The 16,768-nt window shown below is 43.7% G+C and overlaps 1 protein-coding gene across 1 annotated transcript in view; it reads left to right on the forward strand.

Annotated features, from left to right (window-relative positions):
• Positions 1 to 9,997: 9,997 nt before the first annotated feature.
• DHRS7B (dehydrogenase/reductase 7B) overlaps positions 9,998 to 16,768 on the forward strand; it is a 68,120-nt gene continuing 61,349 nt past the window's right edge. Inside the window, exon 1 of the mRNA XM_034989783.1 lies at positions 9,998 to 10,054. Within this exon, the coding sequence (XP_034845674.1) occupies positions 10,035 to 10,054 (20 nt within the window). The 5' untranslated portion in view covers positions 9,998 to 10,034. The remainder of the gene's footprint in view (positions 10,055 to 16,768) is intronic.

The following is a 16,768-nucleotide window of genomic DNA, read 5'->3' on the forward strand; positions in this document are numbered from 1 at the left end:
AAACCTGCTTCTTCTCTTACACCTACATCACCCTGGATCCTGCTCAAGTCTTGTTTGCCTCTCCCTCATCCAGCCCATTGCCAAGTCACACTGAGGCTACACTTGCCGTGTCTCTGGATTTCAGCATCTCCAACTCCATTTCTGCCCTCAGGACCCTAATTTTGAAATCCATTCCCTTCATTATTCCTGAACCACCTGGCACATGGTAGGTATACAAGAAATATTTATTAAGGGGCACCTGGGGGGGCTCAGTCATTAAGCGTTTGCCTTCGGCTCAGGTCATGATCCTGGGGTCCTGGGATAGAGCCCCACATCGGGCTCCCTGCTCCGCGGGAAGCCTGCTTCTCCCTCTCCCACTCCCCCTGCTTGTGTTCCCTCTCTCGCTGTGTCTCTCAGTCAAATAAATAAATAAAATCTTAAAAAAAAAAGAAATATTTATTAAATGATGAATTAACTTTCCATAATTCCTTAATGTGTTTTCTGTGAACTTGCATTAAGTTACGTGCTGAACCGTGGACAGTGTTACTCCTGTTTCCTAACTGGGCTATCTGCCCCTACTGTCAACCGTCTTCCGTCACGTTTCAGAGAGAAGCTGTGCAATCTTCCTGACGCAGCATACGGAACTGCTCAAGTCCCTGCTACGAAGCCAGTTGTGTCTCCTCACTCCCAGCTGAACACAGGCCAGTCTGACCCTGTCTGCCCTCCAAATTCTCATCTTCATCTGGCCTGCACAGTGGCCAAATGAAACGACTGACCATCTCTGTGCCCTTGCTAATGTAACTAAGGGTGAAGTGGACATGTCCAGGTTCTCTGTATCCTGCAAAGACCCACACAATATCTACTCTTCCAAGAAGCCTTCCTGGATGCCCATCCCTACTCATCTCCTTCTAAATTTCCACAACACTGTGCCTGACACTCTCTATCCTGCAAGCCATTTTCTCTTGTTCCAGCGAAGTGTGTTCATGTCTTCTCTCTCCCTCAGATCCTGAGCTTCTTGTGGGCTAGAGCCGTGCCCGCTGTACCCAACGGTACCCTACAGGTAGTAAGTACTCTATAAGCATTTGTTGAACAAATACATGGGAAATAGGAAGGAAGAAAATGAGGTGCGTTTCTCCACAAAACACACCTTGATCCAGGATGATGCCCTGTCAGTACTCTCCCGAGCACTTACAATATACTAAGCCCAGGGCTGAAGTCCTGGGCTCCAGTAGCTGAACCCGCAGACTCCTGGGCTCTCGTTGTATGATTTTCCACCTGCTTCTGCGTAGGCAACGGTGGGAGCTCTCACTTCCCATTTCATCGTCCAGATCCGCCGGTTTAAGCTAACCCAGAAATGTCACGGACCATGTGTCGCCACGGCTGATGGGACTGCACGTGGGCAGTAAGCACACAAATAGCTTTCCACAGAATTTTTGATGATCACATGTGCCTTTTTTTAAAAAACCAAAAATACCCTCGCGACGGCAGAAAGTCTCGAAGTTGCTAAATGGCAGATGCTGCAGCTTTTGAGTCTAGAAGATTCAGGCCCTTCCTGGGACAAACCTTGAGATCAAAGCTTGTCTGTCCGGGCGCCTGGGTGGCTCAGTCGGTTAAGCGACTGCCTTCGGCTCAGGTCATGATCCTGGAGTCCCGGGATCGAGTCCCACTTCGGGCTCCCTGCTCAGCAGGGAGTCTGCTTCTCCCTCTGACCCTCCTCCCTCTCATGCTCTCTGTCTCTCATTCTCTCTCTCGCAAATAAATAAAATCTTAAAAAATTTTAAAAAAAAGCTTGTCTGCCTCAGAGAGGGATGTGACCACCTCACACACACACACACTCCGAAATCCACGGCCTCTGTTTTGGCAGAATCTCTGCGCTGGAGTAATATTGGAATATCGAGCCGACCAGCTAAGCTACCTCGTCCTCCACTCCCTTGAATGTGCCGGGTGAACAGTGAAGGGGAAGCGGGATTGCTTTGTGCAGCCGTGTCCTTAAGGGAAGACAAGGCATGGAAGCTACCCACTCCCTTCACCAGAGTTGTGTACCCACAATTCTACAGAGAGGAGCGTAAGAGGTAGGGGAGCCGGCAAGAAGGTAAGAAAGGCACAGACAAGTCCCTCCTCTCGGGGGAATCAACACAGAGGCCTCCTGGTCAGGGGGGAAAATGGAAGCCGGGAGAGCAGCCCGCGCAAGATGGCTCCTCGGGGGCCGCGCGCCGCCCGCGGGCGCCACCTGCTGGAAGAGCTCGGAACACGCCCTTCTGCGAGCCCTGCCTTCCCCGCGCGTGCGAGGCTGGAAACCCGCGGGCTGTCGGCGGGCAAGGCATTTGTCCCCGGCTTCGCATTCGACAGGGTCCTCGGTTTTAGACTGCTGACTTTACTGCCCTGGGAGGCCACGGAGTCACGGAGAGGCGCTGACGGGAGGGAGAAAAATGTCGCTTCTCATACTATCTACACTCTTGCGCCCTCCCCACCCCTGGGGCAGCTGTCACTAGATCTCCGCAGGAATTCTGGAATTGTAAACAACACAAATACATCACATTTTATTTGCGTGCTGAAATCATTGATTTGGTAAATGGAAACCTTAGAGGTATTCCATAAGTATTGTTATCGCATTTGGGGATTTTTTTGTTTTTTGGGTTTTTTTGTTTGTTTTTTTCTTATTTTTTAAAACACACCAGGAGGTTTTAGAAGATGCAAGCCCTGGGATTGAATATGGAAGAGAAAGGCAAGTAAGACCACTTACTGAGTCGGCATGGACACGTAGCAACCATTAAATTGACATGTTTTGATTCAAACAAAACCCAGAGAGTTCCGGTGAGCATGAAATGGAATTGGCTTTGAAGCAGGGTGTGTGCGTGCGTTGCAGAGCGCTGCTTCTCTGCCCCGGGGGCCCCGAGTCCGAGAACTTACTCCCCGGACTACAGAAGAAGACGTCCACAACCAGCTGTGGAGCTGTGGTGGCTCACTGGAAAATTATAACTATTTCCAGGGGTGTGCTCTGGAATCAGACTCCTCAGGTTCAAATCCCAGTGTCTGAAGGTTAATTTTTTTCCATTTGACATTAGCACATTGTTTGACACACAGATGTCTTTGACAGGAGTAGAATTATAGAGTAGGAAATCTAGAGGGGAGGGGGGTGGGAGGATGGGTTAGCCTGGTGATGGGTATCAAAGAGGGCACGTTCTGCATGGAGCACTGAGTGTTATGCACAAACAATGAATCATGGAACACTACATCAAAAACTAATGATGTAGGGGCGCCTGGGTGGCTCAGTTGGTTGGGCGACTGCCTTCGGCTCAGGTCATGATCCTGGAGTCCCTGGATCGAGTCCCTGGATCAAGTCCCTGGATCGAGTCCCGCATCGGGCTCCCTGCTCGGCAGGGAGCCTGCTTCTGCCTCTGACCCTACCCCCTCTCATGTGCTCTCTCTCTCTCATTCTCTCTGTCTCAAATAAATAAATAAAATCTTAAAAAAAAAAAACTAATGATGTAATGTATGGTGATTAACATAACAAAATTTTTTTTAAAAGATTCAAGCTAAAAAAAAAAAGGAATAGCGGTGCAGAAGGAACGTTTATCAAAGTTAGTGTACCTTTGCTGTGACTCGTCTAGCGCTGTTCCATAGAACTTTCTGAGATGGCAGAAATGTTCTCTATCTGTAATGAACACTTGAAATATAGCTGGTGTAACTGAGGAACTGAATTTTTTATTTTATTTTAATTAATTTACATTCAAATAGCCACATGTAGCTAGTGGTGACTGTACCGGACAGCACAGTCTTAGCCCCAGATGCCACCAGCTTCTTGTGGAAAAATTAATCTTAGGAAAATGTTTATTCCATCTGACACTCCTAACCTTTTATGGGTGTTCCTCTCCAATATTATGTCTGATTCAAAGTTTGAAGAAATACAGTGTACATATTATTAGTTAGATTAGGCAACAGGATCCTACAGGACATTTTTACCTAAAAAGTTTTAGAAATCCTCCCCAGGGAAGAAATACAGGCTCTCTGAGAGTCACAATGTCTGTGCAGTAAAGACCAAGCACTTGCTTTTCTCGTAAATTTCAGTGAGTAGTACTAAAATTCCCCTTCCTGCCAGGAAGCTGAACATTTCCCAGGAACCACAAATAACAGAACATGTTGGGTGTGTTTCAGCTTTGTGCTTTTTTTTAAAAATATATTTTTTTAAGTAATCCCTACACCCCTACACCCAACGTGGGGCTCAAAATCATAACCCTGAAATCAAGAATTGTGAACTCCACCAACTGAGCCAGCTAGGCGCCCCTTAGCTTTGTGCTTTCTGCTCTCACACGGGCAATGTTCTAAAAACTGCATTGCCTTTCTTCTGTTATCTCTTCCCAGTTGTCCTTCTGACCATTTACTATCTTTGGCATAACCTTTATACTCACAAATACATCTCCAAGATGAAGAGGGGATATGACAAGTGCAAATACAAGTATTGCAAACTACTGATTCGATTCCACGTGCTTCGGGAAGGCGGTGGTCTTTCCTTGCAGCTCCGTGTGGTGGAGGAGGCATGGAGGGGTCCTTTGCATCGTCCCGCAGCCTCCAAGTAGCATCATATGAAGCACATATCAGAGGGAAACCAATTTTATTAAAAAGATCCATGGGGTGGGAGGATGGGGTCATGTTAGAATTCTTGTCGCTAATAGAAAATTTCTCCTTACAACTATACAAAATCTGTGTCACTACCAATGAAACATTTTTTTTCCTTTTTCCACTCTCATCAGAGGAAAATATGGTTACGTATCCTTGTATTCTTGCACCAATAATTCCACCACCAACAGCAATCAAAACAACAACTACAACTTATTGAGCACTAACTTATGTGGCACTTTACAGGTGTTATTGCCTTTGGTCTCACACTTTATTATTTTCATTTTAAGGAGATGTTAAGAAATTCAACACTTGTCATATGTGTTTAATTTTAAACTTTATTTTGAATGAATTTTAGATTCACAGGAAGTTGTAAAGGGAGTATAGAGCAATATAGAGCATGATTGTATTTCAGTATCAAAGCCAGGAATCTAACAATGTATGTGTGTTTGTTTGCGTATGTGCAATTCCATGTCATATGTGTAGATTTGTGTAACCACCGATACAATCAAGATACAGAATTATTGTATCACCACAAAGATCTCCTTCCTACTATCACTTTATAGTCAAAATCATTCCCCTCTCTCCCATGGAAACCCATGGCAACCCCTAATCTGTCATTTTAAGAATCTTATATAAATGGAATCCTAAGTAGGTAACCTTTTGAGGTTGGCTTTTTTCACTCAGCATAATGCTCCTGAGATTCAGTCAAACTATTGCATGAATCAATAAGTCATGCCTTTTCCTTTTTTATTAGTATTCCATGGTATGGATGTTCCACTGTTTAACCATGAGAGATATTTTGGTTGGCTCCAGTTTTTGTCCACCACAAGTAAAGTGTCTAGGAACAATTGCGCTTGGGTTTTCATCTTTTTGTAAGTTCCTATTTCTTTGGGATAAATGCAATTACTAGGTTCTTTGTTTGCTTTTTTGTTTTCTGTTGAGAAACTATCACACTGTTTTCAGGAGTGGATGTACCGTTTTACATTCCCACCAACAATGTATGAGAAATCCACTTTAATTTTTTCTTTTCCAATCTGTATGCCCTTTATTTCCTTGCCTTGCCTTATTGCACTGGCTAGAACTTCTAGTACTAGGTTGAATAGCATCAGTGAAAGTGAACATCCTTCCCTTGTCCAATTTTAGAGGGAAAGCATTTCATCTTTCACTATTAGCCATATGGACAGCTGTGGGTTTTTCATAGCTGCTGTTTATCAGGTTGAGAAAGTTCCCTTTTATTCCTAGTCTGTTGAATGTTTTTATCATTAATGGGTGTTTGATTTTGTCAAAATCTTTTTCTGCACCAACTGATACGATCATATGTTTTATTTTCTTCATTAGTCTCTTAATATCATGGATTGCTTTGATTTTTTTCAAATATTGAAACAGCCTTGCATTCCTGGGATAAACTTCACTAGGTTATGGTGTATAATCCTTTTTACATATTGCTGAATTCTAATTGCTAGTATTTTACTAAGAAGTTTGCCTCTAGATTTATGAAGAATGCCGGTCTATAGGATTCTTTCTTTCTTTCTTTTCTTTTTTCTTTTGGTACTGTCTCTGTCTGGTTTTGGTATCAGGGTAATGCAGACTGACTTCATAGAACGAGTTAGGAAGTGTTCCCTCCTCTTCTAATTTCTGGAAGAGATTTGTAGAACTGGTATTACTTCTTTAAATGTTTGGTATAACTCTCCAATTAAACTATCAGGGCCCAAATATTTCATCTTTGGCAGGCTTTTAATTATTTCTTTAATAGTTAAAAGGCTATTCTGCTTTTCTATTTTATATTGGGCAAGTTGTGGCAGTTTGTACTTTTTAAGGAACTGGTCCATTTCATCTAAGTTGTCAAATCTATGTGTTTAAGTTGCTTTAGTACTCCCTTCTGATGTCTGTGGGTCTGTAGTGATAACACCATTTCATAACTGATATTAGGCATTTGTGTCTTCCCTCTTTTTAAAAAAATTTTATTTATTTATTTGACAGAGAGACACAGCGAGAGAGGGAACACAAGCAGGGGGAGTGGGAGAGGGAGAAGCAGACTCCCCGCTGAGCAGGGAGCCCAATGTGGGGCTCGATCCCAGCACCCTGGGATCATGACCTGAGCCGAAGGCAGACACTTAACGACTGAGCCACCCAGGTGCCCCTGTGTCTTCCCTCTTTTTTGTCAGTCTTCCTGGAGGTTTATCAATTTTATCTTTTGAAAGAACCAGCTTTTTGTTTCATAAATTTTGTTTTAAAATTTCATTGATTTCTGGTGTCTTTATTATTTTCTTCTGTTTGTTTTGGTCTTTTTTTTTTTTCTAATGTATTTTTAGCTTGTTTGAGACTGTTCTCTTTTCTAATGCAAGTAAATTTCCCTTTCAGCACCTTAGCTGTGTCCCACAGGTTTTGATATATTCTCATTTTCATTATATTCAATGTATTTTTAAAAAATTTCTTGAGACTACCTTTTTTGACCTATGGATTATTTAAAAGTGTGTTGTTTAGCTTCCAAGTTTTTGGAGGTTTTCCTCTTAGTATTCTCTTGATATCTAGCTTGATTCCATTGTAGTTGGTACACACTCTATATAATTCCACTTCTTTTAAACTTGAGGTTAGCCCAGAATATGGTCTCTTTTGACATATGTTCTGTGAGTGCTTAAAAAGAATGTGTTTTCTGTTGTTGTTGGGGGATGTCCCACAAATGTTGATTAGGTCCTGTTGGTTGATGGAATTGCTGAACTCTTCCATGAATGTGGGGTGGGAGGTGGCCCTGTTGCTGCTGAGCAGAGGTAAAGGTCCTAACTCTTCATTTAGTTCCTCTAACACCACCTCAGAAAGGAGGGAGGGGGTACCTCCTTACCATTAAGTGGGGGTGGAAGTGCAGGTTCCCCACACAGTTTCCACTAACACCATAATGGGTGAGAGCCTTCTGCCCAATGGGAATAAAGTCCCAGCTCTCTACTTGGCCTTCTTCTGACATTATATCAGCAGAGGGAAGAAAGGGGTAGCCGGATCCCTTTATAATGTGGCTTGAGGGAAAGTCTAAGCTTTCCACTTAGCCTTTGCTGGCAGGGGTGAGTGTGGGGCTAACGTATTTTTCAGGTTATTGGCTGGAGTAGAGCCATTGTTTAAGTTTTCTGTCTTCCAAGGCTGCCCTCTTCCTTGTCTTTCTAGTTAGAGAGAGCAGCGGGCTTTTTGGGGGGGACTTTGTGCATGTTGGCATTTCTAGGTTGCCTGCACCTCTAGTATCCAGTTTGGGGTAATGAGGCAAAGAATAAAAACCAAAACCAAAACCAGGGAACTCACCACGTTGTTCCTTCAGTCCCAAGGTCCCTAACCAGTGTGCCTTCCCTCTACTTTTCAGATACTTCTTATGCTTTTAAAAATATATATTGTCCAGGGTTTTTAGTTGTACTTAGCAATTGGAATAGCATGTCTCTTCTGTCTTCTTAGGAAGTTCCCTGTCCCGTTTTCATTGAAAGCCATGGGGTCTATTTGTATAATATCCTAGCTGGGAAGTTAGAGTTCTTATACTTGGATTTGACAGAAGATCCAACTCAAATTGGTCATAAAAACATTGGAATTTATTCTTGCTTCCAGAATGACTAGGACTGAAGTTTATGTTGTCTAAAGGGATGGATGATAGGCTTAGAAAATTAACCCTAGGAAACTGGCTCAGTCTTGCAGTAAGGACTCAGGATCATAGTGGGTTTGTTAGTGGGATATTCACACTTTGGGAACTAGCAAGCAGGAGTCTAGAGTTTCAGGGTGCCTGGGTGGCTCAGTTGATTACGTGTCTGCCTTCAGCTTGGGTCATGATCTTGGGGTCCTGGGAATGAGCCCCGCATCAGGCTCCCCGCTCAGTGGGGAGTCTTGTCCCTCTCCCTCTGCCCTGCTCCTGCTTTCTCTTTTCTCTCTCTCACACAGTCTCTCTCAAATAAATAAAATCTTAAAAAAAAGGAGTCTAGAGTTTCCAGAACAGTGGACAGGAGGCAGGAGGGTATACAAACTCCTGTGAAAATGTCTAAGAAAAACATATTAAACATATTATTTGAAAAGATAACTAACAGTTAGAAATAAAATTTCCTTTTTCTAGATTTTGTGAGTACTTGTGAGGATTTCCATGAAAATTAAGTGACTAAAGTGAATAAAAGCAACGTACAGAGCAGTGCTACGGCATGCTGTTTGTACAACAAGGGACAACGGGGAGAATGCTGAATGTACACGTAATTGCTTGATTATGCATAAGATAGCTCTGGAAAGACAAACATAGCTAATAGCATTGTTGCCTACCGGGGAGAGAACTGGGTACCTGGAGAACAGGAAGGGAGATTTTTCAACTTACACACTTTTGTCATCTCTTGAATTTTTTTTTTTTAAGATTTATTTATTTATTTGAGAGAGAGAGAATGAGAGAGAGCACATGAGAGGGGGGAGGGTCAGAGGGAGAAGCAGGCTCCCTGCCGAGCAGGGAGCCCGATGCGGGACCCAATCCCGGGACTCCAGGATCATGACCGGAGCCGAAGGCAGTCGCTTAACCAACTGAGCCACCCAGGCGCCCTGTCATCTCTTGAATTTTGAACTATGAGACTTCTCCTCAGTTTCTCTTTCAACATCCTCTTCCCATGGTTCCACTTCAACCCCTTCAGATCTTTTAAAAAATTTACTTGCAAGAATTACTTATATATCCTGAATAAAAATTATTCTCAGATATACGTATTGCAAATATCTTCTCCACTCTATTCCTTGCACGGTACTCTCTTCTGTCTTTCGATGTCTTAAATTTAAGGATGCCCAATTTATCACCCTTTCCCTTTAGGGTTGGTACTTTCTGTGCCCTGGTAAAAAGCACTTCCCTAACCCACGGTCACAATATTGTGCTGTTATTTTCTAGAGTTGCACCTTTCACATTTAGGTGTACTTCTGAATTGATTTTTTGTACGAGATACGGGTCAAGGCTCATTACTCACCCCCAACCCCTATCGGCATTCAATTGATCTAGCACTATTTAATGAAAATAACTTTCCTCTTGCTTTATGGTGGCTCCTTGTGGAGAAAAAATATGCCTACATGCCTGTGGATTTGTTTCTAGCCTCTTCTTTTCCATTGATCTTCTTATATACCGCTGTTTTCATTATGTCTTTATACTGTCTTGATAACTGGAGCATACCTTCTCCAGTGCACCGACCACTTCCCCCCACCCCAACACGCCACCGAGAGAGTGCACGAAACCCAAACCACGACCTTCCGAATTTCCCTCCGAAAGAGGGAAGGAAGCCGCTCAGGTAGGAGCTGGCCTTTCAAACCTCGCGCTGCTGCGCATGCTTCCGGCACCTCGAGGAACGCACGCCCGACGCGCACGCGCAGCCCAAGGACCGGGATTGGACGGAGCCTCGCTGGCGGGGCGAGCGAAGTCTCGCGTCACTTCCGAGGCGGGAGGACGAAGTTGATTGACCATGGTCACGGAAGCGACCAGGTAGGGGCTGGGGAGGCCGCGACCTCGGCGGCGAGGGGCGGAGGGACGGGCCCGGAACGAGGCGCGCGGCTGCATCCCGACTCGAGTGCATTCCCGGCCCGGGCGAAGGGAGGGAAGCGGGTTTAGAGGCCGAGCGGAGGCCGCGGACCCTGAGGGGCAAGATTCAGGGAATCTTGAATTCCCGGAATTGATTCAGGGAGGGAAGATTCAGCTCCGGCGCTGACGCTCGAGTCTTGCCTCTGGCGCTTTCTCTTCGGGCAGCGGGCGCCTTCGCTGGCGTCCCTGTGGCGGTGTGAGCGGCCGGAAAGGGCGGACACGCCCAGGCTTCGCGGAGCGCTGGGGGTGCGCCCCGGGCGGGGGCCTGTCGCTTTCCCCGATTCCGCACCCAGGGACGGGAGGCCCGGCGGCAGCGGGCGTGACCCAGGCTCGAGCGCCAGAGGCTGGTGGCGTTAAAGCCTGGCGTTAGAGACCCAGGATTAGCAAAGGAGAATATCTTACCCCTCCAGTCCTTGCTCCGCCGCTTCCTGCCTGTGCGTCTGTGGGCAAATGTCTTAAATTCTTGGCGCCTAGGTACTCAGCAGTAATTTTGAGAATAAGACGCCCATATTCGTGAAGTGGTTGTGAAACGTCAAGGAGATTGCCTGTAGAATGCACCCCCCCCCAGTGTCTGGCACATAGTAGTTACCCAGTAAAAGGTATCTGTAGAATCCTCTTTTAATTTCCCTTGGTATAGTGATTTGAGAGTTGAGAAGTTACTTCTGGGCTTCATATACACCTATGTTTAGTGAGCTGGTACTTGTAGTGGGCTTGCCAGGAAGTGCTTTCCGCGTCTTCCAACCTGTATGGAGGTGGAGGGAGGGGGGTTGGTGGTGAGGAGAACAAAGAGGAAGCCGGTTTCTAAAGGAGAGGCAGGTGGAGCAAGGGATCCTTAGCTTGGTGGTCCAGAGATACAATTAGTAAAAATGATCTAATTCTTCAGAAGGTTAGGGAGGGGAACTGACTTATGACTGTGTCTCTTGTAGATCTCTCTCTTACTCTTCACCACAAAAGAGTAAAGTGGGTGGTATCATCATATGCGTTCAGTGGAGTTATGAAAGCTGAGATGACACACAACACATACGTGGGGGAGGCAGACTTTTAGAACTAGGCCTCTGTGTAAAACCTACTCATTCTAGTACAGGGGTTGCCTTTGAAGAGGTCCTTGTGAAAGAAGTTACATTTAAAAGGTAATCTGGAGCCTTGTCATAATATAGCTTATGAACATACAGAGGGTCTCTCAACTTTTCCTAAGGTAATGATGCTTTTTATTTCTCCTGAGGCTTATGATGGGAAGGAGCTGAGATGGGAGGAAGAAGTAGGGTCATGACTGAGCCTTGGTCAGGAGTGACCAGTAAGGCTGAGTGCTTCTTCTTGCTGGGATTTTCTGGGCTGACCTTCTATTAACCCCAAAGACAGTGTGGTGAGGCTTCCAGATTAGCAGTTGACTGTAGTTTATGTAGTCCTAATAGGGCTCGCTTTAAAAGGAGGCATTATAAAGATGGATATGGAGGGGCGCCTGGGTGGCTCAGTTGGTTAAGCGACTGCCTTCGGCTCAGGTCATGATCCTGGAGTCCCGGGATCGAGTCCCGCATCGGGCTGCCTGCTCGGCGGGGAGTCTGCTTCTCCCTCTCCCACTCCCCCTGCTTGTGTTCCCTCTCTCGCTGTGTCTTTCTCTGTCAAATAAATAAATAAAATCTTAAAAAAAAAAAATAAAGATGGATATGGATAAATTATGTTTTGCTGAGTTAATTTTTTTCAGGAAACAGAAGACCACCTAATTTGTTCTATTATTTTCCTTTGCAACTTTTTTTTTTTTTAAGGTTTTATTTATTTATTTGTGTGTGTGAGAGAGAGCACAAGCAGGGGGAAGTGGCAGGCAGCGGGAGAAGCAGACTTCCTGCTTAGCAAGGAGCCCAGTGTGGGACTCAATCCCAGGACCCTGGGATCATGACCTGAGCCCAAGGCAGATGCTTAACCAACTGAGCCACCCAGGTGCCCTCCTTTGCAACATTTGAAGCTTCTTTAGGATCATTCCTTTTATTCCTGGGTGCAAGGTTTCTTTTATTGTAGAAAACAGACGTTGAAAAAAAAATTTATACCATTGGAAAGGATCTTTGTTGTAATTTTTTTCTGGATTGTAGATTGATTAGGGATCTGGTAGAAACACTAAAACAGTAGTTACCATGTGTTAATTTTATGGCATATACTGAGCCATTTACCCAAGAGGGAAGTACTATCTTATTTATTTTTTAAAGATTTATTTACTTATTTTAGAGAGAGAGAGCGCCTGTGCTTGGTTGGGCAGGGGGCAGAGGGGGAGTGAGAAAGAGAATCTTCAGCAGACTCCTCACTCAGCGCAGAGCCCAACACAGGGCTCTATCCCACAACCCTGAGATCATGATCTGAGCCGAAATCAAGAGTCAGATACTTAACTGACTGAACCACCCAGGTGCCCGGGGAAGTACTATTTTAGTTCCATAAATTGAGGCTCAGAGAAGTGGAATGATGTGTCTAAATTTGGAGAATGTAAGAGAGAACAGAAACTGTGTTAAAGGGGGGTATCTTGGGGAATGTAGAATACACCAGGAAGGGAGAGAAAGGTTATCCTCAGATGCTGGAGAACACTGGAATGAAGGGACCTTTTCTCATTAAGGCATGGAGTTTCCTACTGGGACGGAAGGCACTTAAAGGCAAAAACCTGATGTTTTATCTGCATATCCTGGGCCAAGGTCAGCACAGCTGGACTTAGGTCCCTAGGTTTTGAGGTGCAGGTCTGGAACCCTGCTGCCTTGCAATAATGGATTGATAATGTACTTTGCTTTGAAAGAACCTGACACTGTATACAAGAGTGTGCAAATCACATAAATGCATGATCACTTCACATCCAAAAAGATTCTTGGCTATTTATAAACATCTATTTGAGGGTTCTTTTAATTTTTATTTAAAAATGTTTTTCTTATTGGGCGCCTGGGTGGCTCAGTTGGTTAGTCGTCTGCCTTCAACTCAGGTCATGATCCCAGAGTCTTGGGATCGAGTCCCACATCGGGCTCCCTGCTCAGCGGGGAGTCTGCTTCTCCCTCTGCCATTTACCCTGCTTGTGCTCTCTCTCACCCACTCTCTCTCTCAAATAAGTAAATAAAAAAAAAAATCTAAAAAAATGTTTTTCTTATTTTTTAAAATTTTAATTCCAGTGTAGTTAACACAGTGTTATATTAGCTTCAGGTGTACAATATAGTGATGTAGCAATTCAGTATATTACTCAGTGCTCATCAAGATTAAGTGTTCTCTTAATCCCCTTCATCTATTTCACCCATCTCCCCACCTGCTTCCCTCTAGTAACCATCAGTTTGTTCTCTATAGTTAAGAGTATGTTTTTTGGTTTGTCTTTTTTTTTTCCTTTGTTCGTTTGTTTTGTTTCTTAAATTACACGAGTGAAAACTTACGGTATTTGTCTTTCTCTGACTTATTTTGCTTAGCATTTATTCTTTAGCTTAGCATTTATTCTTTAGCTCCATCCAAGTTGTTGCAAATGGCAAGATTTCATTCTTACTTATGGCTGAATTGAGTTTATATGTACAATCCATTGCGTAGATGTATGTATATACACAGATGCACACACAATATATTACATATATACAATAAGCATACTATACAATAGATGTATATATACATATTATACAATATATGTATGCAATATGCATATATGTTATACAATATCCATATATATATACAGAATGTATCATACACACACACACACAGTGCATTGTATATATATATACCACATCTTCTTTATTCATTCATCTGTCGATGGACACTTGGGCTGCTTCCATAATTTGGCTATTGTAAATAATGCTGCAGTAAACATTGGGGTGCATATATCCTTTCAAATTAATGTTTTCGTATTCTTTGGGTAAATACCCAGTATTGCGATTCCTGGATCATAGGGTAGTTCTATTTGTAATTTTTTGAGGAACCTCCATACTGTTTTCCACAGTGGCTGCACCAGTTTTCATTTCCACCAACAGTGCAAGAGGGTTCTTTCTCTTCACATTCTCGCCAACATTTGTTTCTTGTGTTTTTGGTTTTAGCCATTCTAAAAGGTGTGAGGTGATTATCTCATTGCGGTTTTGATTTCCGTCTCCCTCATGATGAGTGATGTTGAGCATATTTTCATGTGCTGTTGGCCATCTGTTTATCTTTGGAAAATGTCTGTTCATGTCTTCTGCCCATTTTTTAATTGGGTTATTTGTTTCTTGGGTGTTGAGTTTTATAAGTTCTTTATATATTTTGGTTACTAGCCTTTTATTGTATATGCCATTTGTAAATACCTTCTTCCATTCAGTAGGTTGTCTTTTAGTTTTGATTGTTTCCTTCACTCTGCAGAAGTTTTTTATTTTGATGTAGTCCCTATAGTTTATTTTTGCTTTTGTTTCCCTTGCCTTAGGACACATCTTTTTTGTTGTTGTTGTTTTTAAGATTTTATTTATTTGAGAGAAGAGAGCACACATGAGCCAGGGGGGAGGGGTAGAGGAAGAGGGAGAAGCAGACTCCCCACTGATCAGGGAGCCCGATGCGGGACTCCATCCAAGGATCCTGGGATCATGATCTGACTCAAAGGCAGACACTTAACCAACTGAGCCAACCAGGCGCCCCATAGGACACATATCTTGAAAGAAGTTGCTATAGCTGATGTGAAAGAAATTACTGCTTGTGCTCTCTTCTTCAGGGTTATTAGATAATACTTCCTATAGTGTACTTAAAATACTTGATTCAGATTTGCAACTGTATGTTTGTATAAAGGGAGCTATGTTTGTGTTTAGTCAAGAGCATGGAATGTATCTTCCCTAACACATTCCTCTTTTTCTCCGTAATAAAAATAGTTAACATTCATTGAGTGTTGTGTGCCAGACTTTATGTTAAGCATTTTATTGGATTATTCAATTCTCACAATAACTCTGTAAAGTAGGAATAGTTATCTTTATAGGGGAAGAAATGGGCTCAGAGATGGTAAGAAATTTATCCAAAGGCACAGAGCTAGTGAGGGCAGGCCAATTCTATGTACTCCAAAAGCTAGTGTTTATCTATGTATTTCATTCATTCCTTCATTTAGCAGAACACACCTACTCTCTACCAGCGATGTGCTAGGTGTTGGGGATACAGTGATGGCCCAAACAGACACAGTCCCTGTTGTCAGGTTGCTTCTAAGTCTAACAATGGAGATAGGCAGAAAAATAATTACAAACTAAATATTAATTACAGTTGTGGTGCCTGCTATAGAGGACGGTAGAGGGTGCTATGAGAATGTATAATGGGGCCATTTGGCAGCGGGAGGGAGTGAGGGGAGACAGAGGAGGCTCTGCTGAGGAAATATTCAGATCTGAGACCTTTAAGGACTGAGCTGGAGTTAAATTGGGCAAAGAGAAGGGTGAAGAGTTACCAGGGGGAGGGAAGGGCATGTGTGAAGCCTCGAGCATAGGAGGAGCTTGTGTCTTATGGTTACTGTGTGGCCAAAGGATGGCAAATGTTGCCCAAGTCTAACACAAAATGTACATAGGGGTCTTACCCCAGTCTTGGTTTATTTGCTTCTCAGAATTTATAATCAACTCCACAAACCATATCTGTTTTCCAGCTCTGATTAGAGTCCAGCCTCCTTCTTCAAACATGTGGTTAGACCTCTGGTTGCCCACAGGATGGGGATTGGGGATGAGACGAGAGATAAATACCTAAATGGGAGACTTAATTGGCATTGGTAATTTGTACTACAAAGCTAAATAGACAGTGCCAATATTTTGTTTCATCATATTGTCTCTGGTTTGCAGAATGATTTAACAAACATTTTATAGCCCCACTATGGTCCACACCCTATGTTAGCCACCTAGGATACAAACATATAAGGACGTTCTGTTCCTTCGCCATGCATAATTTAATGTTTTATATGCCTTCCATTTAAGGTGCTGCAGGTTTTTTAAGAAAGATTTTATTTACTTACTTGAGAGGGAGAGAGAACGCCAGCAGGGGATGGAGCAGAGGGAGGAGCAGAGAGACCAGCAGACCCTGTGCTGAGCGTGGAGCCCAAGGTGGGGTTAGATCCCATGACCCTGAGATCATGACCTGAACCAAAATTGAGAGTCGGACGCCCAACTGACTGAGCCACCCACGTGCCCCTAAGGTGCTTCAGTTGTTTTGTCAACATTATTCTTCAACATATATTTATTTAGCATTTATTATGTGCTAGGCACTGGGCTAGGGATACAGCATGAGCAAATAGTCAGGGTCTCAGTCCTCATTGAGCTTAAGCTCCCATTTGGAGCTGGAAGGCGGTGAGGGAGGGAGAGAGTCAGGGAGATGAGGTTGAAAAGGTAGGCTGGGGTCAGACCATGCAGCCCTCATAGGTCATGCCAAGGATTTAAGGCTTATCCTAAGAATGGTGGGAAGCCGTTGAAGAATTTCAGTCACGAGAGTATCAGCAGGTCTGTGTTATTGAAAGATCACTTTGGCTCCTCAGTGGAGGCAAAAGTCAATGGATCTGAGGGCTATTTAGGAGGTAGATCAGCAGGGCTTGGTAAAATTTTCACTCTGGAATGAGAAGGGAAAGGAAGGTGTTAGGGCCAATTCTTCATTTTCTGGCTTGTGCTTCTGTGATAGGAAACCCCGGAGGAAGAACATGAGTTCAGT

The sequence above is a fragment of the Mirounga leonina genome, unplaced genomic scaffold, assembly GCF_011800145.1.
Source record: "Mirounga leonina isolate KUSES-001 unplaced genomic scaffold, KU_Mleo_1.0 Mir_488, whole genome shotgun sequence".
Classification (NCBI taxonomy): domain Eukaryota; kingdom Metazoa; phylum Chordata; class Mammalia; order Carnivora; family Phocidae; genus Mirounga; species Mirounga leonina.